Source organism: Megachile rotundata, chromosome 13 (assembly GCF_050947335.1).
Source record: "Megachile rotundata isolate GNS110a chromosome 13, iyMegRotu1, whole genome shotgun sequence".
NCBI classification, from domain to species: Eukaryota; Metazoa; Arthropoda; class Insecta; order Hymenoptera; family Megachilidae; genus Megachile; species Megachile rotundata.
Genome location: NC_134995.1, coordinates 5,153,990 through 5,179,642, shown reverse-complemented (window position 1 = coordinate 5,179,642; position 25,653 = coordinate 5,153,990). Strand labels below are relative to the sequence as shown.

General features: G+C 31.9%; 2 protein-coding genes across 24 annotated transcripts in view; one reads left to right on the top strand and one right to left on the bottom strand.

The window, feature by feature from the left end:
- The window catches only part of LOC100878549 (uncharacterized), a 362,753-nt gene that overhangs the window by 150,387 nt on the left and 186,713 nt on the right, over positions 1–25,653 (top strand). The window lies entirely within an intron of this gene.
- On the bottom strand, positions 320–4,689 carry LOC105661942 (serine protease persephone-like). Of its 2 annotated transcripts, none has more exons than XM_012280794.2 (6): positions 3,900–4,689; positions 3,509–3,715; positions 2,981–3,143; positions 2,353–2,624; positions 2,135–2,283; positions 320–1,945 (listed from the first exon to the last, which is right to left on the bottom strand). In XM_012280794.2, the coding sequence occupies exons 1-6, from the start codon at positions 3,988–3,990 to the stop codon at positions 1,778–1,780; spliced, it is 1,050 nt and encodes a 349-aa protein (XP_012136184.2). In that variant the 5' UTR covers positions 3,991–4,689; the 3' UTR covers positions 320–1,777. The 2 variants fall into 2 exon arrangements, with proteins under 2 accessions (XP_012136184.2, XP_012136183.2); XM_012280793.2 differs by having other exon boundaries at positions 321–1,945; positions 2,353–2,630.

Below are 25,653 nucleotides of genomic sequence, written 5' to 3'. Positions count from 1 at the left end.
ATTTTATGAATTTGTAGATATAGAAATTACAAATTTGTAAATCAAGAAATTGACAAATTTTTAAATTGCAAAAATAAGTATCCACTGATTATCATTACTGATCTAGCTGATTTCTTATTAAGAATTTTTATACGATGTTAACAGATATACATAATAATATTTAAGTACCAATGATGTATTAAAAAGATTAGTTGCCATAAAATAGAGTTCTCTGCTCACAATTGACTACATTTAAAATTGTGAAGAAAGAACGTTTCGGGAGAAATAATGAAACTCATTGATACACATAACTTACCAGATACACGCAGTACGTTTTAAATTATAACACAAAAACGTTACTTATAATGTGTTGAAAAACTAATATATTGTAGAAGAATGTAACACGATTACTGATATTTACTTATACAAATAAAAGGTAGTGAAACAAGCAAGTGACTTTCCATCAACAGTTCAATAAGCGACTCGAGAGATTTCTAGCTGATCTTATCCTCTTGCAATATTTTACTTACTTCATGGCATATTACAAGTTACATGAAGAATAGCATCCACGATTGCCTCATTTGTTAAATTTACCAACGATCTAACTTCTGAATTTGACTACCGTGCTTTAAATTAATTCCCAGACTTTCTGCGTCCTGAAATACGCCATTTAATATGCAGCAACCAAACAATTTCCATGGGTAATTATTGTATCGTGGGATTTGAAGTTCTGGTTACGTCTTTAGCGAAAGGAGTTACCGTAAGGGTACCGTGTCCTTAGGGAATGGAAACTTCGAACCGACAATTGAACATATGACAATCGTATTAATGATTTAGAATTCATGGTTCTGTGTGAACCATGAATCGTTAGTCTCTATTCAAAGGATTGATGCTGTCGTCATCTTCGTCGTTAACTTCGTAGCGAAGTTATATATCGCTGGGCACAGGAGATGCATGCGAATGGTCGATTTTAGCCCACGTCGCCGCCATGACCGCAAATTTCTTCGTTGCAGACGCTTCCAACAGAATATATGAAACGGGTTATAATAATAAATAGAGATATATATACTTATTTATAAACTTAACATTGCTCATTTACGATAACACACTTAATAGACTATTTTGGAAAAGTGATAATTATTGAAAAGATAACTGCATGCTAAAGACAGTATGCAGGATGGCTGTTTCTTTTAGAAGTTACGGATGATACTGATGGTTCGCTCATAGAATGTAAATGGTTGATGGTTTACTGATCGGAGGTTGGTCTACTGAAGATCCAAATATACCAGGTTGTCTTCCTCACGGAAAAGGTATTTAACTTACAAGGAAAAGTTACGACGTGACATTGTATGAGATAAGTATAAGGAAAGTCTAGAATATTATCTGTAAATGACTTAAAATAATCCATAATATGTCTAATCATATATAAGATTCAATGACCTCAAAGTTCTCGTGACATTCACTGTAACACAGAATTATTTATCAAGAGTTGCGATGATTAAATGACGGAGAACCCTTTGTCAAGATAAAATTAAAAGAATCTCATTCTTTGTAATAATATTTATTACTATAAAAGATTAATCATATAAAGTACTGCTTGAAGTTCTGTATAATTCGACATGTCTTTCATTTCATGTTACCCAAAGTCGATTTTGAAATATGACCATATGAATTGACTGTATGACGATTGCTGTTCTCCGATGGGTACATGAAACATTAATACTATAATTGTATCGGCGTTATACTATCAATACCTTATTTTAAATTGATTTTTAACAGTACATTTTGGTACAGTATATTACGAATTCGGCCAAACTATGCTTTGTATCCATGGAAGGTAATGGTAAACGCGAGTATATATAACGGGAGTAGCACCATCGCAATCTTTTCCCATACTTGTGATACCGATTAAGCTGCACATACGGGGGTGATCGTTGTTAACAGTAAGCAGTGGTCCTCCGGAAGCCTGCAGACAGAATTAAACAAAATTAATAAGCTAACATCAACGTCGTAATAATTTTGTGATTCACGCTAGAGTCCAAGCATTCAATCTGTGAATTAATTCAAAAAGAAACACTACTCTACAACAATGATGCTCTTCATGACACTGTTTCCAATATATAAATGTACTAAAATATATTATAAAACATTATACCAAACAAATATTTATTTTCTTTTGACCAGCACAAAGTTGCGAATCAGCCATAACACCGGATGGCAATACTTCTTTGTAGGTGTCATTGCATTCTAATAGAGTTACCAATATCGGAATAGCTTTTATTAGTTTTTTTGACACGTTGGGATCTGCAAAAAGAAACGAATAATGAAACTGGACAGTATATTGTAAGCTGTTTTTGAATTTTTCTTATATACCGTAAAAGTAACCAATGCCGTGTCCAATAGCAGTTACTTCAGGTGCAGCGTTATCCGGCAAAGAGTAAGGCAAACAAGCAGGCTTCACTCGCTCGTTGAAATCTATGTCCTTTTCTAACTTGAGAAGGGCAATATCGTGATATTTGCCAAATCCTTTGTATAGGGGGTGTATTATCCTCTCGATAACTCGGATTTGTTGTGCATTTTTGTCGTTGTGTGTCCAGTTTAGATCCGCATCACCTACTCGAACCCAAAAATCTGATACGCCAGTACTGTAACTTAAAATAATTAGAATAAAATAAAATGATAATGTCTCAAAAACTTGAGGGTTTGTTGCTTATCTTTCAAAAGGTCATGACTAATAATAAATTATCGCCTTCTCGTGATCAGTGATTAGCTTTTAAAATAAACTCGATCAACCATTAAAAGATCAGTGATTAATAAACGTTCATGAGCGCTCAGAATTTCCTAGACACTGAAACTTCTGACGAGTACTGTATTTATTATTTCAATTGATAGTAACAACAACTGTTGCTAAGGCAAATTCTATTGTGAAACAACCTCGCAGAAGAGTTGAAAGATAAGTAATCAATGAACGAATGCAACAAATACTAATATAAATATTTACACGTATCCATAAGTACAATGAGCTGCGGTTAGAACAAATCTTGGGGAAATTACGGTGCCACTGCAAAGGAAGTAAGTGCCATAACCGGGAGTGAAACCAACTGTAGCCACAATCGAAAATTTCTTTGGTCGTGCTTCCGCCAATTTCGAATATTCTTCACATTCTGAAATGATTAGGCTAAAGTACTGATCTTGAAACACATTTTGAGAAAAACCATCCTATTGGTCTGAATACGGGGAATATAGTCACTGCTGTGATATAGTAAGATCATAACTGGACCTCACATACATCGTTTAGTACGTTATGCGTTCAGGATTAATTTAAGGTTTCGGTAGGCTCCGAACTAATAGAAGATCTGAATTATTTCTTACTGAAAGCTTAACTCTAAAATCGAAGACCTTTAATACGGAGACCCGTGCTACAGACTCACCCAACCCCTCACCCCTTAACCCCCTTCGACCCTGAATATGTCGAAAATACAGAGTTACAGCTTGTTACTTGTATCGGTACAATTAAGAATGTACATACTTTCTTTTGCTTTGATATAGCTGTCGGGCATAGGTGCTTCTCTTATTGACCGTTTACGATTACTAGTTGCTTCATTTGGACAGCACCATATACCATCCTCGGGCACGTTTGCCGCAGGGGTTGTTTGTAACCATTTCTGATAAAGCGATGGACACTGTTTGAGACGTTTATAAACGCCCATTGTTTGATTAGCTACACATGATCTCCCTGTAAATTACGAAAGATTTATACTTCCATTATATAAAGAAAGAAAGTATGTAGGCCTGATTGTTTATTGAGAGAGATTTTGAAATTATTTTTGCTGTAGCAATGTTGTTAGGTAATACTTCAAGATAAATATCGATATTTAATATTAGAGGCGAATAAATAGCGATAGAAACAAATTGTTTACCTTCGATTTGAGCCTCGGTGAGGGTAGAACCAATTATAAGCAGGAAAAGCGGTAATGATAATGTCACGCCTGCGAATAATCGTATCATCATTGTGCGGCGAATCTTTCGTGACTTTCAACTGTGTTATATTCAACTGTGCCTTCGTTTATATTTGATATGTCGCTTCTTCATACCCCTTCCAGCTTCGTTGGTTCAAACAAGAGGCCGTGAGGCAATGCAAATTGATGGGTTTCAGTCGTAAGAAAATAAATTATCACGCTATTATGTATGAACAGGTCAAGCAAGTACATGTAGATAAAGTTTATATTTCTTCGTTAAATAAATCTGAAGTAATATCGAAAATAATTTGTTTTCCTCAGAAAACACATCAACATTTCACATTTGATTAACAGCTATTAATGTTTATTAAGTGTTGATACAAACAAACAGATGATTCTCCACGATATAAAAAGCATCTGACATTTAGATAGGCGAATCGTTTACCTTTTTATTTCAAATTCTGTTTACACTGCACATGTTACATTACACTTATTGCTATTTAGATACAATTTAACACATCTCATACAGCATATACTGGTTTTTATTACCACTCATGCTCAATCCTGTACAATACAGTCCTAACTAATTCAGGTGCCTATTATATGAAGTCACTTGCAATTATATATTACATGATATTGTTGGATTTCCCGAATCAGGAATAACTCGTATGGAATACAATAACCAATTTATTGTTCAATAATATTCCAGGTTAAACCTTAATCTAGTTCTCTAGTTTTAAAAGTTGTTCTATACACGGTGAAGCTCGGATAAAATCTAATGAGAAACGGTGTGGAGACGGAAAATGTAAACTATTGGAAGGAAACTATTGGTTGATATTTTGGATAAGGGTGTGGGAACAGGAAAAGTCATTGGCTAGGTTATTTGCGAAGGGAGTGATTTAAAAAAAAGAGTGATTTATTAGGAAATGTGGAAGTGCTTTAGCAAGACCTTGGAAAAATCTTGAAGCTACAGGAAATTCTAAAGAGGCATGTTTTGGTGATATAAGACAGACAGGAAAGCGCAGAAAGTGGACAATAGGGTAAAGGAAATAAAGGAAGAGCCAGATGTAGAAGAGAAAGTCAGATGGTTCGTTAGGATTTCCAACAATATTTTTCATTTTAAAATTCATTATTCATTTCTTAATATAAAGTGTTTTTACACTGTTTCATTCCTTATGAAGTTTTCAAAGCGAAATTGCAAAATCCGTATGATATCATATTTCTTTTTGGCTTAAAAATCTTGGAATTATCGAGTGATATTTTTGCACATTCTTGGAAGTAAGTGTCCTTGTCTTTTCTGACCGAAGCAACGTATGATAAACAAAGATCGCCTGGATTCATCAATTTTCCTCTACAGTCGCTAAAAATCATACTCGGAGTATTCGGTCACTAAACTTGACCCCTAATACATCTACGAGTGTTTGCGCATGCAAACATTGATGAGTAAGCAAGTTCCCGTTTAAAAATTCGCGGACTTGCAAATCGGCAATTCTCAAATTTCTGTATGCATAGATTTAGAATTTTTTAAGGTATATATTTGGAAATTTTATATTTTCCATTTTTGAACAGTAAGAAATTTGATAACACAATCAACTAATAATTCGATAATTTAAAAATTTTATAGAAGAAACGTATCTACATTTTTAACTGCTGTAAGGAAAAAATTCTAAAACTTTTTGGTTGAAGAGTTTGATGAATTCTTTTGTAGTTGTTTCTCTATTATTGTCACCGTTGTGTGTTGTCGACACTGTACTTGTAGTTAAAAAGTATTTATTCAACTTGTACAAACGTAGTTAACCAAATGGTGAGTTTGAGTTGCATTTTGAATGCAAAGGATTAATATTAGGTTGTCCGGAAAGTTCTTTTCGCGTTTGTTGCTCGAGGCTTTACGTTGTTGTGTTTAAGTAAACAAACATCCAGATCACTCCAAAATCAATTGTTTGGTCCAGTGTCATTCTCTAGCACTACAAGAGGACTGTTTTCAGCATCAGTAGAAATTGAATCCCGGATTTTTCGCGTTGTGAAAGATGGAAGATCAAAAGATGCATTTGTGCCATGTCATGTTTTACTGCTTTAAAAGAGACCTTACGCCTGGAAATACCGCAAAGGAGATTTGTGATGTTTATGGGGATCATTCTATAACTGTTCAAAATGTCCGTAATTGGTTTAGGAGGTTTAAAGCCGGAAATTTCAATCTTAAAGATGAAGTTCGCAGCGGCCGTCCATCCACCACTGATACCGATCTTATCAAGGCCTACCTCGATGAAAAACCAAGGGAAACAATTAACAACGAGAAATATTGCATGCAACTCGAAAAACTTAGGGAAGCTATATTCACAAAACGTCCAAAATTGGTGAATAGACGTGGTGTCGCGTTCCACCATGACAACGCGAGGTCACACATTTCTTTACCTGTGCGAAAGAAACTTTTAGACTTCGATTGGGATGTTCTACCACATCCCCCATACTCTCCAGACATTGCTCGATCGGATTATTATTTGTTGCTTTCCCTAAAAAATTTCTTCGCAATAAAAAATTCACATCAATTAATGAAATAAAAAACGGGCTTGAAGAATATTTTAACAGTAAACCAAGAGAATTTTGGAAAAGTGGCATTATAAGGCTTCCAAAAAGATGGCAGAAAGGTGGTAGAACAGAACGGATTATATATTACTTAAGAATAATACACTGAACGCAAAATATTTCAAACTTAGCACCTATTAAAAAAACGAAAAGAACTTTCCGGACAACCTAATATCTGTAATGCACACACACATTGCAACGCGCTTATGCTCACTTGAGGGTTCTCCGCCCTCCAGATCCACTTTAGCCACCTTTCGAAATTTTTGACAACGTTTCTCTGGTTTTCGGAGCATTTTATAAAAGTTTGATGCTCTGGCAGAAAGTCGTATCTGACACCGTTTGCCCTATACATTCGTATACCTGATTGGAGTGGGGTTTTACAGTATTTTGATAAAAAATAAGCAAACATTAAAATATAACTAAATATACACACTAATCTTTTATCTCCATAAAAATCAATACAGATTTCAAGAAAAGTATTTCGAAATTTAAAATAAGAAATTATTTTAAGTTAATATTAAATTGACCCTTATACTGAAGATTGGTGAAATAAATAACGAGCAGTATTTAAACTGCAAATTATAAAATTGAAATTTAATCTACGATTAAACAACAGGTCTTTTGAATGTCGGAACTTGAATCGCATATACTAACCACGATGCAAATGCAGCCATTAATAAAAAATTGAAGTAGCAGTTTACAAATTCCAAGAAAATTGTTCGCCCAGTGGAACACTCCTTCAGGAATCTTTAAGAAATTCCTGTTTCCATTCAATGCTCTATCAGAACAACGCTTCCAACCGAAACGAAGCATTGTGCATCGTGTTCGCAATATGTATGCACGAACAGTTCCAATCTGCGCGATATTTTCGCTGTGAGATTCCTCGGCACGTAGAACGTGATCGAAAATGATAGCTCGAAGGGAAAAAAATAAGGTATGTGTGGAATGGCAACGGGGATAGAAAAGAAAATCGGTATGGGACATTTTTAAGCTTCGATATTCGCGTTTAGATGCTCGGGTGCATGTCGTTGCTCGCGAGCTGTGCATGCAAATGAACGGTTTCGGCTCGTTTCGGCGCCGTTGCGGTCACGCGTCCTCGTTGATGCATTTAACCTTTTGCGGACGATCAACGATGTAAGACGAAAAGACATAAGTTACATTTACAGAACGTTTAAATTTATGTTCGAATTAATAGAGCGACGGAATAACTCTGAATCGACTTTAGGGCTCTCGTACGTTGGACTGCTGAAGGCGTATACTTGACTGTGAGGACGAACGGATATCTCAGACGAATCGTAGTGAACCAATTTATGGAAGCACAACGGATCAAAATCAGTTTCAACATTTTCTAAAAATATTTACATTGTTCAAAATTATAAGTTCGCTTCATTTTTAGCTAGCTTACTGGGTTCAGCAGAACGACGGACCAAATCTGAACTGACTTTAATTTTTTAAATTCATTAGATTATTATAGTCATCTGCACGTACTCTGTAAGATGTGCGATACTTCAAGTCATTGCAATGTTATTGCAATACCTATACCGTAAATTTTGTATGTCAAATAACGAACTTAAAAAAATTAAGTAAATTTAATGTAGATCCTGGTATTTTAATTCCGTCCTGCTGTATTTACAGTATAGAATTCAAATCCAAGCTTAAAAGGTTATGGTCCATATGTGGCGAAATATGAAAAATCCTTGTTTCCCTCGCGTTGCTTTGCAGGGAAGAGACAAGGACAGCAATAATTTTGACAGTATTAAATTTTCAGGCGAAGAAGCAATATTTTCCTACGCTTTCTTTTTCAAAATGTTCTTTGTGAATTATGCAGAACCCCTTTTTGCAATTCGAATCTTAAAATTTTGTTAGAAATGAAAATATATTTTTATGACATTTTGAGAACCAAATTGCAAAATCAGGTTGTGTTCCGACTTGTATAATTATGCAGAGAATAGTTTGAAAATGAAAGCAAAAATATTGTTTTTTTTTTTTCTAGAAAATCTGGAGTCAGTAGAATTATTCTTGTCCTTGTCTTTTTTCACATGAGAGATACAGAAAGTCTTGGTTACACCATCAGATGTCCTTAATTCTATATAACAGATTATTATTTTTCTTTTTGAGATAAATTTTCAATAAATTTTTAATAATAATCAAATATCTGCTTTTATTGCAACGTAAATATACAACAGGGTAAAAAAATTATAATATTCAGTTTTAATATTGTCAATATGTTCTTCAGATATGAATATCAGGAACATAAAAATATTTATAAAATATAAAAATCAGAATATTAAATAAATGTAGATATCTGGAATATAAAAATATTCAACGTTCCAAAAACTAAAAACTATCAATGTGGGAAGAAGTTAATAAAAAACTAATCGAAAACTCAGTTAAAAGCATGACAATTCAAATTTTCTAGTTAATGAACCGAAATTGAATAGTAATTGATTATTAAAAGCAGTTTCTGTTGTAAAAATTCATTTATCTGACAAATCATTTGCATATTCAGCTGTGCAAGTTTTAATCTCAATATGCTTACTAATCTACGCATGCGCTTACTAATTTGCGCATGCGCTCTGCAATCTGCGCAGATCGAGCCACAATATGACTTGTGAGGGCGCATACCCATCTGAGTTTGACGAAAATTAACTCTTCTGATGATAAATCCTATTGATTTTACTTTAAAATTGAGTACGTAATAAAATTTATGTATTAAATGAAATATCGCCTATTTTATGTAATACTTTTAAGTAATGTCATCTTTACATCTGCTGCAGTAACATCAGACATATACTTCATTTTCCAACTGAAAATCGTGACATTAATTCTGTTAATTTTATTTGAATAATGGATTCCTTTTATTCATCTGGACCGCATTTATTTATAACTAAATTAAACTGTTGACAATCTACAAATTTTTTTTCACAAAAGAGACAATAATTCATTTTGTATGCTCATTTTAAAGTATATACTACAATTTCTACAAAATTAAAAAATAAAAATTAGATTAATTGTTGCTTACTTTGTAGAAAGTAAAGAAATATTTGATGTTCAAGAAGACGTAATGAAATATGAATACATAAAAAAGTGACTTAAACACTGAATTTACAATGCACACATAATTTAAATAAACAATCGACAAAACATGAATTAATATACATACTAATTCTTCGCCTCGATAAAAACCAGCAGATTTCAAGAAAAACCTAATAAATTAATTTATTACAGAAAAGAAAACTTGTGAATAACTAAAATGATCCATCTGGTAGTTTTAGCGTTAAAGTTAGAAAAGCTTCTTATCGCAAAATTAATTAGAACATGAAAGCTGTTTAAAATAATAAGCATGATTTAAAAATGTATAACCCGTGAAAATATCGTTAAGAAGCGTTGAAACGGAGTGTCCGATAATTAAGATGAAAATTAATTATTCATTGTACAGACGAAGAAGACGAAACTCGAGAGAAAAAAAGTTCGGAAGGGTATTGAAAATGAGACGCGTTAAAAATTTATTTACCTAATTAAGATAACGCTGTGGTGTCGCGGCGAACTGTCGGTGATAAGTAAATTAATTCAGCGCCACAAGAAACTGATGTGCCCGAGGCAATCTTACCTCGTTAAACCGAAAATATCTGATATCAAAAAGGGTATGGAAGACATAATCGCTGAATCTACCTTCACGAGAAATTAATGATGTCAACTGTGAAATTGTGAGAATTTCTGAGCTATATTATCTCTTACTGCAATTGTATCTCTTCAAGAGTGGAACGTTTAGTTATATATAAAGTTAACGTTTTCACATATTCCGTAGAATATTCAATAAATCACTTTTTCTATACGTATATGATAAAAAGAGATTTGATTTCTCCAAATTCCTCAATTTTTAATACTGTCAATTTTCAATTTTTCAAATTTGCAAAATTTTAGCTCGCAACTTCCTAACTTTTCAACATCCTGAACCCTCAAATTTTTACATTTCAAATTCCGAAATTGAAACAATTTTAAATTCTCGAATTTCAAAATTTGTAAAATTCTTATTCTCAAGTTTTCAAATATTCGAAATTTTAAACTCGCAAGTTCTGACATTCCAAAAGTTCCACATTTCTTATTCTCAATTATCCAAATTTCAACACTTCAAATTCCGAAATTAAACAAATTCTAAATTCTTAAGTTAACAAATCCCCAAATTTCGAAGGTTTAAATTCGAAAATTTCTAAATTTGAAAGATTATACATTTCAAAATGTCTTCCAAACACGAGTGATTTCCAAAATTCTATACCATAATCGTTTTTAGTAGAGATAAATATATCCTTTTTTAAATACCGAGGCTATTAACAATCTTATCGAACAAAAGAATAAAAATACTTTAAAATGAAATACTTGAATGGTTTATTTTGATAGTGGCTAAGCTCATTTGTCAGTTGGTCGTTATTAACTGCAGTAAGATTTATCGCTTGAAGTTAAGTGTCATAAAAAATATTTTACGGTTAAATATATTCAGAATACATGATCACATTGAACATATTCATTTTCGTAGTTATTTTGATAGGTAAAAAATTGATTTTGAAAGTTGCTTAAGTCCACTCTTGGTAAGGAGACGCATATTATTCGTTTACTAATTGCTATTATTGTAATGGGAAATGTAAGTTTAACGATCTTTAAGATACTTCAGGAGTGTGATACATTGGTATCCTATACGAATATTTTTAATTTCATTGAAACGCAAACTCTTAAAGATCTCAATTTAAACATAAATGGATTCAGTCCACTTTCAAAATAAACGTCTTATAATCTATAGCATTTTAATGCTACCACTGTCGCATGTGTTTGCACTGTTATTCAAAGTAATCGTATCTTTTTGTTGAGTGGGCAATCTTTGATTAATACAGTGAGAATGACCATTTATAAAAACAGTTCATTGGTTCCTAATTTAAGTTGCAAAAGTTTGTATTTTAGATTGCGAAGGATCAATTCCTTCCTAACCTCGCTTTTTATGAATTCTTCATTTTGCTTACTTTCGAATACCTCTATGTGACATTGTTCCAATTTTTAAGGGTTGAGAGAGATTTTTTAGAAAAAAAGAAGAAAAAATCTTAAAAAGGAATGAAAATTGCTAGTATGAATAATTCAGTGAATTAATAATTGCTGAAAATTTGGCATTTAAACGATGTTTCTTGGTTGCTTTAAAATTAATTTTCTAATGTAATTAGACATGTAAATATGTTCGATAAAAATCTTTGAATGAACTGAGTAATTTATCATTATATAAATCATCGAAAACGTTTTCTATCTTTTATTATTACAATTCAATGTTTTATCTTTATATAATCTTGCAACTTTTCGAAAGCAAAGAATTTCTGTCTTTAAATAAATTTGTAATACAAAAAAATTCTTCTGAATCAAGTTTTTTCTGGTTATTATCTGAAAATTCTAAAGCTTTCTTATAACAATTTAATATGATACAATGGAGAGTAAACAGAATTTTTACTTCTCATTATTTAAATAATCGCACAGATAAAAAATAACCTAAATGTGTATAAAAAGGTTAACAATTAACAATCTAAATTTTAGCATAAAATAGTAGGTCACGTTCAAAATAAACAATTCATTGATTCTTTCAATATCCATCATCCTGAAAGATCCACATTTTTCAATGACATCATCCTATTAAAACAATAATTCGCTTGAGAATTAAATTAATTACCGGAAGACAAAAAGGATTGAAAGTTTAATAAATCTGAAACGACTCTGAACTATATCTCGATAGTAAAACATTGTTATCGTAACTTCTTAATTAATGAAGCGTTAACACGTTTACTTTGCCTCTTAAGGCAAAACTTGGTTTATATAGCAGTAGGTTCATTAAATCTTTCTAAAGTACACACATGAAACCCGTTTTCCGATAATTGAAGTTTATGTTTTTACGTTCCGCGTGATTTTTAAGGAAGTTCAATTCCCCGAGAAGTTTCGAAGCACCCATTCCATGGTGTTTATTTAGTAACTTTCATGACAGTTGTTCGAAGCTGTTCAAACAACGTTTAATCAACGTGTGAAAATCCTGGTAAGTAAATTACGAAGTTTAGGAAAAGGAACTGCAATCTCCTGGTATCGGCTTGCCGTCACACTAAGCAGATTATCGTTACGAGTTACAACTTATTGATTAAATTGAGCGAAGAGAAGATCATGTCGAGAACGTCGTTAAAATTGTTAATTGAAACATCGACTGGAAAATTGCCAAACGATCTTCGCCAATGGGTATTATCAGTAGATAATTATTGATACGGCACATAATGTCAATATTTAACGTACCGACTATTTCATACTAATTCTGATGTTAATAATATTAACCACAAAAAGAATTTTGCTTAATATAAATATAAGTTATGCTTAAAATTTTGTATAATCATATATTTATCCATGAAGTTATTTCATAAATTATATTATAAAAACATATTATAAATTGTATTATAAAAATTATTTTTGCAACGTTAAACATATACTAATCCTTCAAAAATTCTTGAAAAGTTAGGTGTACAATTTCGGTACGATCATTTTTATCCTAGATTTTGATTATTTTTATTGTACATTTGGAAAACAAATTTTTTGCACGGTTGTTACGCTCGATTAGATTAAACGAGAATGGTCAAAACGCGAGGACATTTGTAGGAGAATAAAGAGAACTAACGTTTATAGCATGTAGAGGGGAAAAGAATCAGCAAAATCCGATTAACTGGATCAGAATTCTAAGCTGGATCTTTCGCTTGCTTTAACCAATTAAGTTATCGAGCTTGTCGACAAATTCTTTCCCTATCCATACTTGTTCAATTCAAATAATCTCTTTAGCGCATTACAGAACAATATAAATGGAATAACAAATTTTCGAAGTCTATATATTTTCCTGGCACTAAAAAATTAATAAAATTTGTATGTTATACAGCGTCATGGTTTAAATCAATTGTTAAAAAAAAATTGTTAGAAAAAAGCTACACATAAATGTTGGTCAATATTTATCAAGGACAGTGCTACTAATACATACAAGAAATAATTTCATAATTCTATAGTACCCACGAAGTTTAAATTTCACCTAATTTTTTTATTGTAGTAGTATCTATTTCGATCAAAAGGCGTCTTTTGACAACTTTCAATGCAAATAACTGCTTTTACATACATGGAATTTAGATAGATCAAGTATTTATTTAGTCCTTATACGAGGACGCCATAAACAGTAAGGTTATTTTTCTAAATATGATTGTGCTAATAACTCTGTAGTGAACAACGACGATGTTATTAGGAAAAGTTCAAGACGACGACCGCGACAATATATAGGGTGTCTCACAATTAGTGTAGGTCCCTGAAATGGAGGGTAGCTGACGCGATTCTGAATAAGATTTCCCTTTGCGAAAGTGGGGTTTGAAGCTTCGTTTCTGAATTATTAAGGAAAAACATGGACCAATCAGAGCGCGAGGATTATTACGCGTTGGATTACTACGCGTTGGAGTACTGCGAGTTGGTTAACTACACGTTAGATTACCACGCGTTAGATTCCTACGCTTAGAATTACCACGCGTTGCATTATTGCGCGTTAGATTACTACACGATGAATATGCACGCGATAGATCACTACGCTTTAGATATCCACATGCTGGATTACTACGCGTTAGATTACCACGCATTAGATTCCTACGCTTAGAATTACCACGCGTTGCATTATTACTCGTCGGATTACTACGCGTTGCATTATTACGTGTTGGATTACTACGCGTTGAATATTCACGCGCTGGATTACTACACGTTAGATTATCACGCATTAGATTCCTACGCTTAGAATTACCATGCGTTACATTATTACGCGTTGGATTACTACGCGTTGCATTATTACGTGTTGGATTACTACGCGTTGAATATTCACGCGCTGGATTACTACGCGTCAGATATCCACATGCTGGATTACTACGCGTTAGATTGTCACGCATTAGATTCCTACGCTTAGAATTACCATGCGTTACATTATTACGCGATGGATTACTACGCATTGAATATGCAAGCGCTAGATTACTAGGGTTGGATATCCACACGCTGTATTACTACGCGTTGTATTACTACGCGTTGTATTACTACGCGTTGTATTACTACACGTTGTATTACTACGCGTTGCATTACTACGCGTTGGATTACCACGCGTTGGATAATTACGCATTATCCGAAGCTCCCGTTCTCGCGTCTGCGCATGCGTAATCCTCACGCTCTCATTAGTCTGTGTTTTTCCTTAATAATTCAGAAACGATGCTTCAAACCCCATTTTTGCAAAGGAAAATCTTATTCAGAATCGCGTCATCTACCCCTCATTTCTTGGATCTACACTAATTGTGGGACTCCTTGTATGTCAAGATCATTGAGGTAGGATTCCCCTTCGTCAATATTTAGCAAAATGTTGCAATTGTTTAAACGCAATAAAAGTAGATTTTATCGCGAGTTATATAGATGTATTCTATCTTGTAATTTTATTTGTGAATTTCTGTTTTCTGTTGAAGTCGGTAGCGAACATCTGCTGCTCTTCAGAACATGTAGAAATTGCTTCATGTCGAGTAATTATGGTCGCTGTTAGTTTCCAGAAATTGTTTCATAATAGACTACTGTCATAGTATTTACCTTTTGTAAGAACATTTCGGTCAGAATTAGAGTTACCTTGTTAACTGCAAGAGATGAATTAGTTACTATTTGAATTGCCAAAAGTTAGATCATAATATTAAATTTATGAAGAGATACTTCCTTAAATATTTACAATATATTTATATCAAATATAGAAATTAATCGCATGTTTATATACATACGTATATGAATTTTTCACATTAATTTCTATTTATAGTTACAGTATAGTATAGTATATAGTATATATAGTTACAGTTTTTGTTATTAGTTTTTTAAGCTCATTTTGCAATATACATTCAGATTCAGAAAAAATTTTATCAATATTAAGCAGATATTTTTATATATAGATTATTTATAAAAACGTAGCACCATCAAGTTATTAAACAATCGTATTATTAAATTTCCAAATTTATAAATTCAGTAAATTAAAAATTTCAAAATAATATTCAAAACAGTATCTAAATTATGGTAGAATTCGTGAAACTCTTCAACTAAAAAGTATATCCGCCGACCGCAAAAATACCTTCGAGTGAAATTTTTCCATTAAAGTAAAAAATACCTCATTCTGTAACAATCGTCCGACACGAAGGAAAAATTTAAGCAATTAAGCTATCCAAGCCGTCGGCATATTCTTCATTCTTGAGCCTCTTAACTCTTTGCATTCCAAATATGCCTCCCAGGCACAGGCAATATTTGACATTCTACTTACTTCAAATCCAACCATGCTTTTCACACACACGCAGGTGTCCATGGCACGGGAATAAATTATTCTCGCAGGAAATCGTGATTTATCGGTCATAAAATAAATCTTATATCAGATATTGTTTACCATAAAACGCGTTTCAACAAAAATAACAGGGTACTGGAAAAGCGATTATATTACCAAGACCGTGGTACTCAACTAGACATCTGTAATAAATTTGTTTAAGCGAAATGTGTTTATAAAATCTTATGGTCGATGAATTGAATAAATTTTTAGTTCAAATCTGACGTTTATGGTGTTAGATAATTTTGGTAGTTTTTAGAAACAAACCTTACTCTCACAAGTTAAAGTAATGTGATACTGTTTACGTTAAGTTGTCAATGAGATTTGTGGTCAGTTAAATCCGTTGAATAGATGTATTGTATTCTATTGTAAATGTATCCTAATGTGATTGCGATTGTAATTGTGGTTGTAGTTGTAGTTGTAATTATAATTGCAATAGTAATTATAATATAACTATACTTGTATGTATAACTGTAATTTTAATTATAATTGCAATTGTATACTATTATAATTAATTATAATTTCACTCGATTGCAAATCCATTGTATTTTACTTTAACAATAACTTATTAATTATTTAGATCCATAATTCTGTCAATAGAATAATGATCGATATATTATTATTTTCAATATCTTCTTAACATTACACATTATACTTCCTATACATTAAAACGTATGATAACGTCGAAATCTATTATCCTGAAGTATAGTTACTACTTGTGGATAATTATTAACCAGTTGTAGAGATTGTTTGTAAAAAGGAAAGCGGAAAAGAGTACGCCACCTAAATCGTAAAATGTTATTGACCTATAGAAAATCCGGAGTAGAAGTGAAGTCACTAGGTAGTTGCATACTAAATGGGTGATTACAAAACATAGGCTATCACGATTTTACGATGTAAAAGAATTCCTATCATAAAATAAATCGTATCGTATCAATATGAAACTTAAAGTTTCATAAAACGTACATTAATATTTTGAATATAAATTGGCTAATTGGCAGAAAACAGTTTTACTATGTTCTAGGTAGTGACATGTTACGTCATCGATTTCGAAACACCGAATGTCTAATATGAATTTATCAAATAAAAGTACCGTAAAGTAACATACATATGTATGTCGTTGAGCTTAAAGTTGAAATGAAAATGTTGATGAAAATTCAGAGCAAACTGATTAAAAGAAATTAAGAGAAATAATAATTGAAAGACCGAAATATTTTTTCAGACAGCACTTTAACTATTCGGTAATAAATATCAACAAAATCCAAAATATTCGGTGCATCAGTACTTACCAATAATTTTAGATTGTTTGTAACAATTGTAACAATTTTAGCAAATTGTAATTTTAATATCTGATTGCGCTGAAACTTTAACCAAAGCTAATACCTACATAATTAGATATGAAAATTCCTGAAAGGATTTATGGCGATTTCTTTAATTTCTAATTGAGTGGTATCTGTGGTCTGAAACGCCTTATTTATAATAGGTACATTTGGTTAATCAATACATACAATAGTTTATAACAATCAAAATAATAGGTTTACGTCAAAAATGTACCTTCTCTATAGAGCTTTCTAAGAGCACTATCTTTTGTTTCAAACTTTTCCTTTTAACATTAATATTTTCGAAGGTGAATAGTAAAAACGTTTCTAACTTTGGACAGGTGTGAAGGGCAAATAAGGTCTTGTCGTTAAAAATTCTTCCATGGAATTTCTCTCTTAATCAGAGTAGAATTCTAGTTAAAATTTAAGTGCCATCGAGCATTACGCCTTCTCCGAACTTCACCCATTTTTTTAGTGAAATGCAAACCCTTAAACCCTTGCCTCAAGATTTGTCAGGTGCGTTAATCAGAACTAACTAATCATAGATACAACAGATACAGAAAGTTAAAATGTTATGTCGATTTTGTATTCAGTTATTCTTGACTATGCAAATTGTAACTGAACTTGAACCCCAAAGTTTATTGACACTATTTCTACCACGATTTCGTGTATACCTATTTTAACCGAAAGGTGTCTGCTGACACCTCCTGTTAGAAATGGTGTTAATACGAGACATTAACATTGTACGGGTCGTTTATTTTTAATATGGCCTACGTCCATTTGTCAGTTTGTTGTTAACTATAAAAATATGCACCATTCGAAGTTAACTATATTCGGGTAGACGAACTTAGGCCTCTTCTAAAATAAACATATAAGATTTTCATATAAAATGTAGAAGAATATTAATATTACCTAAGATTCTTATTTAAAATAAAGAACAATATTAATATTCTTATAAGAGTATAAATTATCTTACTGAGGTACTCTAATCGCGAAAATAATACAATGATAATAGTCGTAACGAGGAGCAAATTTATCGTGTTTTAATACATTATAAAAAGAGGAAAGAAGAATCCTCATCAATCCACGAATTTCATAAAAGTGGTACAAGAACTCGAGCGTTAACGAGCCTTTCTTATATCTCTTTACTTTACATTAAACGATGACATTTATTGTGAATGATGAAGCGACAAAATCGTTCCAGAGAAACAAATAATATGCGTGATAATGTTCCAATGGAAATAAACACGTTTGTGATCCCAAATCGCTGTGAGTAGTATAAATTGCATATACTTTCGTCCCCTTAATCTTTACTTTTCGCGACAGTTACGTCAGTCATAATTCACTAATTACTACTGCAATGTTGAGATAAATGAAGAAAGTTGAAATGTTAAATATATTTTGCACTTAGCAATCTTTGTTTATACAGTTTGTAATCGGTATTAAACTGGAAATTTCATTCTTTTACGATTTATGTTTTTCACATTTGAGCTGTAACGTGCGTCACGAGTATAGACTCAATATTATAAACCAAATGGTTAAATAAACAATACTTGAACGGTATCTGTTTTGATGCGACTATTTTCAAATTGCCATGATATTTCGGAAACTTTGCATTTTCCAAATTAATTGCCATTTACCTAAAACCTTGTAACATTGTTCAAGTACATGGATCATCGTCGAAAATGATTTTTTTCCATTTTATATACAACTCCAATTTTTACAAGTTAAAAATTCATTAAAAAGCCACTTTTTATGCAGAGAATAAAACTTTTTCTTAATAACGCATTTGAGCTGTCATGTGCATCATGATTTTGACTCAATGTTATAAGCCAAACAATACTTCAACGATATCTGTTTTGATGCATCAATTTCCAAATTAATTGCCATTATATTTCAGAAACTTCACATTTTCTAAATTAATTGCCATTTACCTGAAACCTTGTAACATTGTTCAATTACATGGATCATTTTCGAAAATGGGATTCAAAAGTCGAGTAAAATTTATCGCAGTTGAAGTGCGAGTACGTCAGACTTGTGGAAGTATGGCAATGGGTCAATCTCGCAATAACAACAAATATACTTGCTCCACTTTCGTAATAAACCACATAATTCCGCGTTGTTCGATACGCTGACAGCAATCGAAAATAAAAGTAGAAGCTAACTCGTCCCTTTAAATTCCCAGAAGTCATCTTGTGGCGGGTACATATCCATCTGCCTCGTTACCTGGCTTCCTATCAATAATATGTTATTCAGAAGCACGCGGGAGTTCCCAAGAATGCTGTTGGCTACACGCCAAAGATCTTTCGCGACGAACTGATCCCTCGACCCTTCTCAACGACATCGGACTGATATACGTAAGTATGTATATCCGTATGACGACTCGTCTGCGATTATTCACGACCACCCGCCACGAACGAACGTCGAATACGACTATACTCGTGTACGTCAGCTTTAATCGTTGCCTTGGAACAAACGAATAATCACTCACGGTTGATCACTGCCGTGAGATTACTCGTTGAGAGTCCACAATGTTCTACATTCAATTCCTTTTTTAATGCGAACTTCTAAATAGAGGAAGGTCACGTTATGTTTCTACGTATAGTGCAGAAATTCATGATGTTTATTCTGATGATACTAATTTAATTGCAGCGTGTTGTACAATTTAAAGACCAATTCGTGTAGATTAGAGACTGATATAAATCGAACGTGCAGGTGACGCAGAACTGTGGCCACTGATGGACTGATAATTATTCAATTTCTATGTTTGTGGATTTAATCGTTTTCAAATTTGAAATTTTTATGTTTGTGTATGATTTTGAATTCGTGAATTTTGGAATTTCTCGATTACCGAATTCAAAATTTCCGGTTTCGAACGTTAGAATATCTTTGAATTTTTATACTTCATATTGCAAGTTTCAATTCTTTTAAATTCTCAAGTTTTAAAAATTACGAACTCTGGAAGGTTTGAATCTCACTTTCTCAATTTCTATCTCAGGATGCTTGACAAAAGAATAATATATAAAATTATATGATTTTCGTAGAAGTAATATTTGCATATAAAATTATATGACATATACAACTGTACTCTGTCGTAACTTCAAAATTGCAAAGTTTCTTTTTTAATGAAATATATAATCTATTGACATGAAGAATATTTAAATTTGCATTTTAACCGGTAATTCATATTTGAAGATTAAAATTTGCTAATTTTGTATAATATATTTCAGTCTCAAACAGAATGGAATACAAAAATAGCAAAGTCCGTCTTATTATAATAGTTGGAAAATAAAGTAAAATTTCAGGCATAAAAAGAAACATATGATATAAATGATTGTTAATTTGTTAAGGTACATTTCGCGGATATTCTTGTTAAAATATTGAAGTATGAAATAATGAAAGCGATTTTGCTGAAGCAGCTGAAAACCTTTATGTTCATGTCTTCCATAAAATCAGCCTCTGGGGTTACGTGAAATGAAAAGATCATGACGATCCTTATTCTGCATGAGCGTGTTTATAACCCGAACTAGGCTAACTTATAAACGCTAAAAGACAAACAAAAAAGCGTTATTAAGAAAAAGTTTTATTCTCTGCATAAAAAGTGGCTTTTTAATGAATTTTTAACTCGCAAAATTGGAGTTGTGTATAAAATGGAAAAATCTCATTTTCGATGATGATCCATGTACTTGAACAATGTTACAAGGTTTCAGGTAAATGGCGATTAATGTAAAAAATGCGAAGTTTCCGAAATATCATGGCAATTTGAAAATTGTCGCATCAAAATAGATACCGTTCAAGTATTGTTTATTTAACCATTTGGTTTATAATATTGAGTCTAAACTCGTGACGCACATTACAACTCAAATGTGAAAAACATAAATCGTAAAAGAATGAAATTTCCAGTTTAATACCGATTACAAACGGTATAAACAAAGATTGCTAAGTGCAAAATATATTTAACATTTCAACTTTCTTCATTTATCTCAACATTGCAGTAGTAATTAGTGAATTATGACTGACGTAACTGTCGCGAAAAGTAAAGATTAAGGGGACGAAAGTATATGCAATTTATACTACTTACAGCGATTTGGGATCACAAACGTGTTTATTTCCATTGGAACATTATCACGCATTTTATTTGTTTCTCTGGAACGATTTTGTCGCTTCATCATTCACAATAAATGTCATCGTTTAATGTAAAGTAAAGAGATATAAGAAAGGCTCGTTAACGCTCGAGTTCTTGTACCACTTTGATGAAATTCGTGGATTGATGAGGATTCTTCCTTCCTCTTTTTCTAATGTATTAAAACACGATAAATTTGCTCCTCGTTACGACTATTATCATTGTATTATTTTCGCGATTAGAGTACCTCATTAGAGTAAGATAATTTATACTCTTATAAGAATATTAATATTGTTCTTTATCTTAAATAAGAATCCTAGGTAATATTAATGTTCCTCTACATTTTATACGAAAATCTTATATGTTTATTTTAAAAGAGGCCTAAGTTCGTCTACCTGAATATAGTTAATTTCGAATAGTGCATATTTCTATAGTTAACAACAAACTGACAATTGGACGTAGGCCATATTAAAAATAAACGACCCGTACAATGTTAATATCTCGTATTAACACCATTTCTAACAGGAGGTGTCAGCAGACACCTTTCGGTTAAAATAGGTATACACGAAATCGTGGTAGAAATAGTGTCAATAAACTTTGGGGTTCAAGTTCAGTTACAATTTGCATAGTCAAGAATAACTGAATACAAAATCGACATAACATTTTAACTTTCTGTATCTGTTGTAGCTATGATTAGTTAGTTCTGATTAACGCACCTGATAAATCTTGAGGCAAGGGTTTAAGGGTTTGCATTTCACTAAAAAAATGGGTGAAGTTCGGAGAAGGCGTAATGCTCGATGGCACTTAAATTTTAACTAGAATTCTACTCTGATTAAGAGAGAAATTCCCTGGAAGAATTTTTAACGACAAGACCTTATTTGCCCTTCACACCTGTCCAAAGTTAGAAACGTTTTTACTATTCACCTTCGAAAATATTAATGTTAGAAGAAAAAGTTTGAAATAAAAGATAGTGCTCTTAGAAAGCTCTGTAGAGAAGGTTATGTACATTTTTGACGTAAACCTACTATTTTGATTGTTGTAAACTATTGTAGATGTGCGTAAACCAAATTTTGTCGAAATAGGTATTTACAAACACGTGGTAGAAATGGTGTTAATGAGATAATTTGTATTACAATAAGAATATCAATATTTTTATATACCTCACATTGGAATCTCACATAATATTAATATGCCTCATATTAAAAAGATAATTGATATTATGATAAGAGTATATATATCAAATCCTTGTTATGTTGTTAATAACAATTTCTATCATTTCGAATAGTTTCAGTACGAAAGAATGAAAAACCTTCATTAAGTACCTCTACTGTGGAATATCCATAAATAGTTAATGCAGCGTTAGCTACACCACGTGTCGCTGCCTCGCAAAAAGGATTATAACTTTGCCAATTTTGATAATTCGTATATAATTCCTCAGGATTATAATTTTGGAAGGCTGAAAAATGATAAAAAGAGACGGATCTTCTTCAACCTTCACGGTACGAAGTTTCTTTGAAATAAAATAGTATTAATAATCCTAATTAATACTGCACAATTAATTATTAACAATACAATAGAAAAGTTGATTTATCGAAAAAACCATAGTGTCATGTTTATAATAGAAAATAAAATGAAATGGTTTCAGTAGCAGAAATAGGTTTCTGTTTCTGAATTCTCAGAACTGTAATATCTCTTTGGTCGCAAAGTAAAAATAAAAGTATCCCAATGATTGGCTGTGATGTAATATTGACAGAAGAATTGAAAGAGATAAGAGTAATCAATTCGTGAAAAGATGAAAGCAAGAATGTCGTTGTATTTAATTTTTATAATTATTAGTGTTCACCAATAAATCTCTGTATCAATTTAAAATTAGTGTTAAAATAGTATTTAAAAATATTATTCAAAATAAAAGAGTATAGTATCGATCCGGATATTTATTGTCCAACTGTAACGTAAAATTGAAAATGAAACAATATTTGTGCTTCTCGTTTCTCGGTAAAATATCGTGGAAAGGATGAAGAAGATTAAAGGATTTATGTGGACACAAAAACTTGATACGAGGGAAAATTGACTTTTCATTTTTACTGCCAGGTGGAAATATCTTTCATTCTTCATCTCTTGAACAGCTCTTATGCATGAAGAAAAAATAAATAAAATGTAATTGATGAATAACATGGAACAACGCGAATAAAAATCGTTAATAGTGGAATAAATTATGAAGTTATAAATTGATTAATAATAATTATTGATAATCATTGCAAATTAAAAATTATTTTTCTGTTGAACTTTTATTGTGATAAATAACGAACTAGTTTGCTATAAAATTTAAAATTCCTTTAAAGTTTGATTTAATCTACAATTTGACTTGATTTCTTGTCGACCAATTCGTTCGAAATTAGTATGAATAACTTACAAAGACAAATTTCCATAGCTTTTATTAACTGCAAATTTCTATCTATTGTTCAGGGAAATGAAAATCATATGAGGATAATCAGATAATGCTTTTTGTTGACAATTTTTATCGCTTATCCTAACATAATTACATTGCCACACTCTATTCACGTGACACCATATTTATAAATGGAATCTCATAAATATAATATGTTAATATTTTTTTAATACCTAAAATATCAAAAGCGTTTAATTTAATTTTCCAATTCGAATTCTTGCATTGTTTCAAATATCGTAAACATGTATTATATACCTGCTTTTACTTCCCTTACTTCCCTTATTTCAATAAATTAATCTTGCTTTATTTGCAGAGAAGAAATTACAGGTTATTTGAATATCATAAAAGGTTTCAGTTCAAAGAATGTTGGTACGCACTTGTTTGGGTCCTTTTAAAGCTTTATAATATCTGAATTACATTACCCGATGTACTAGATTTATGGTACGTACACGTGTCGTCGTTAAAGGCGAAACATTAATTACATTGTGGTTATCGAAGAAATTGAAATCAAATTTCCGGTATGTATTAACAGCATTGTTATAATGCGTGTGTATATCATTCTTGCTAATTGTATACCGCAACACAATTAATATTTCACCTTTAACGGCAACTCGCATACCATAAATTTAATATATCGGAGCTATAATATTATTTTAATGCTATAATAAAGCCTGAAGTGGACTGTCGTAGCGAGCAATAATTCCTGATAATTTCTTTTCAAATTATTGTATCAGCTTAATAATGATGGTATAATAAGAGTTAGTATAATAAGTTCATTTATTAGTTAATAAGAGATGGTATAATAAGTTCATTTGGCTGATGTTTGTTATTAATTGTACTAATACGTAGATTTGAGATTTATACAAAACGGTATAATTTTAATCATATACATACAGGGTGTCACAATTAGTATTGTATTTATACAATACCAAATCATATTTTATATGAGAGTTTAAATGTTTAACAAGAGGCTAACATGCAAAGATGTAATACATAACTACGTGACGATTTAACGTAAGAGTAGCATCATCACACAGTACTAAAAATGGCATGAACTTTCTTCTCACTTTTCACGATGTGATTATGTTCTTATACTACATTCTTATTACATTAAAACACGATCTAAACGCAACGTTAATATAATTTTGTTATTAGGAGAAAAGAAAGGAAGAACTAAAAGTAATAAATTGTAAGTGTAAATTTAATTTTTAATTTTTTTAACCTTCGTCACTGGAATGTTCATAATGCTTCTAGTTTTCATTTGTAACTTCTTATCTTTTAAAGTAATATATAATATAAATTATACAGAATGTCATATAAATGTATAAAAACTTGATATAAATAATGATAAAAATTGAATTGACATTCTATAATTTCTGCTAAGGAAAGTCAGTGGAATACTAACCATCACAATTAACGCAAATTGCTCCTAAAACGCCATATTTCAGATTACGGTTGTAAATGAAGTTTAACAGCGATCATAATCATTTGGTTATCATTAGACAAACGTTAGAGATTGTGCACGCCATCTCCACATAATAGATATACAATACCGAATAATGTCCGGGGTGTCTCACAATTAGTGTAGGTCCCTGAAATGGGGGTAGCTGACACGATTCTGAATAAGATTTTCCTTTGCAAAAATGGGGTTTCAAGCTTCGTTTTTGAATTATTAAGGAAAAACACGGACCAATCAGAGCTCGAGGATTACGCGGACTCAGCCACTAGGTTCGAAACTGTCGCTCTCGCGAATGATCAAATTGCCACTTTCCCCAATTCCTAATTTCCTTAATGTCCACTCTTCCCAATTCTCAACTTCCCCAATTCCA

Excerpts from the sequence above, each read along its gene's own strand:
- LOC105661942 (XM_012280793.2), bottom strand. The coding sequence starts at position 3,990 with ATGATGATACGATTATTCGCAGGCGTGACATTATCATTACCGCTTTTC. Across the intron at positions 3,716-3,899 it reads CACCGAGGCTCAAATCGAAG|GGAGATCATGTGTAGCTAAT; the intron begins GTAAACAATTTG and ends CGTAATTTACAG. Across the intron at positions 1,946-2,134 it reads AGAAAATAAATATTTGTTTG|GCTTCCGGAGGACCACTGCT; the intron begins GTATAATGTTTT and ends TTCTGTCTGCAG.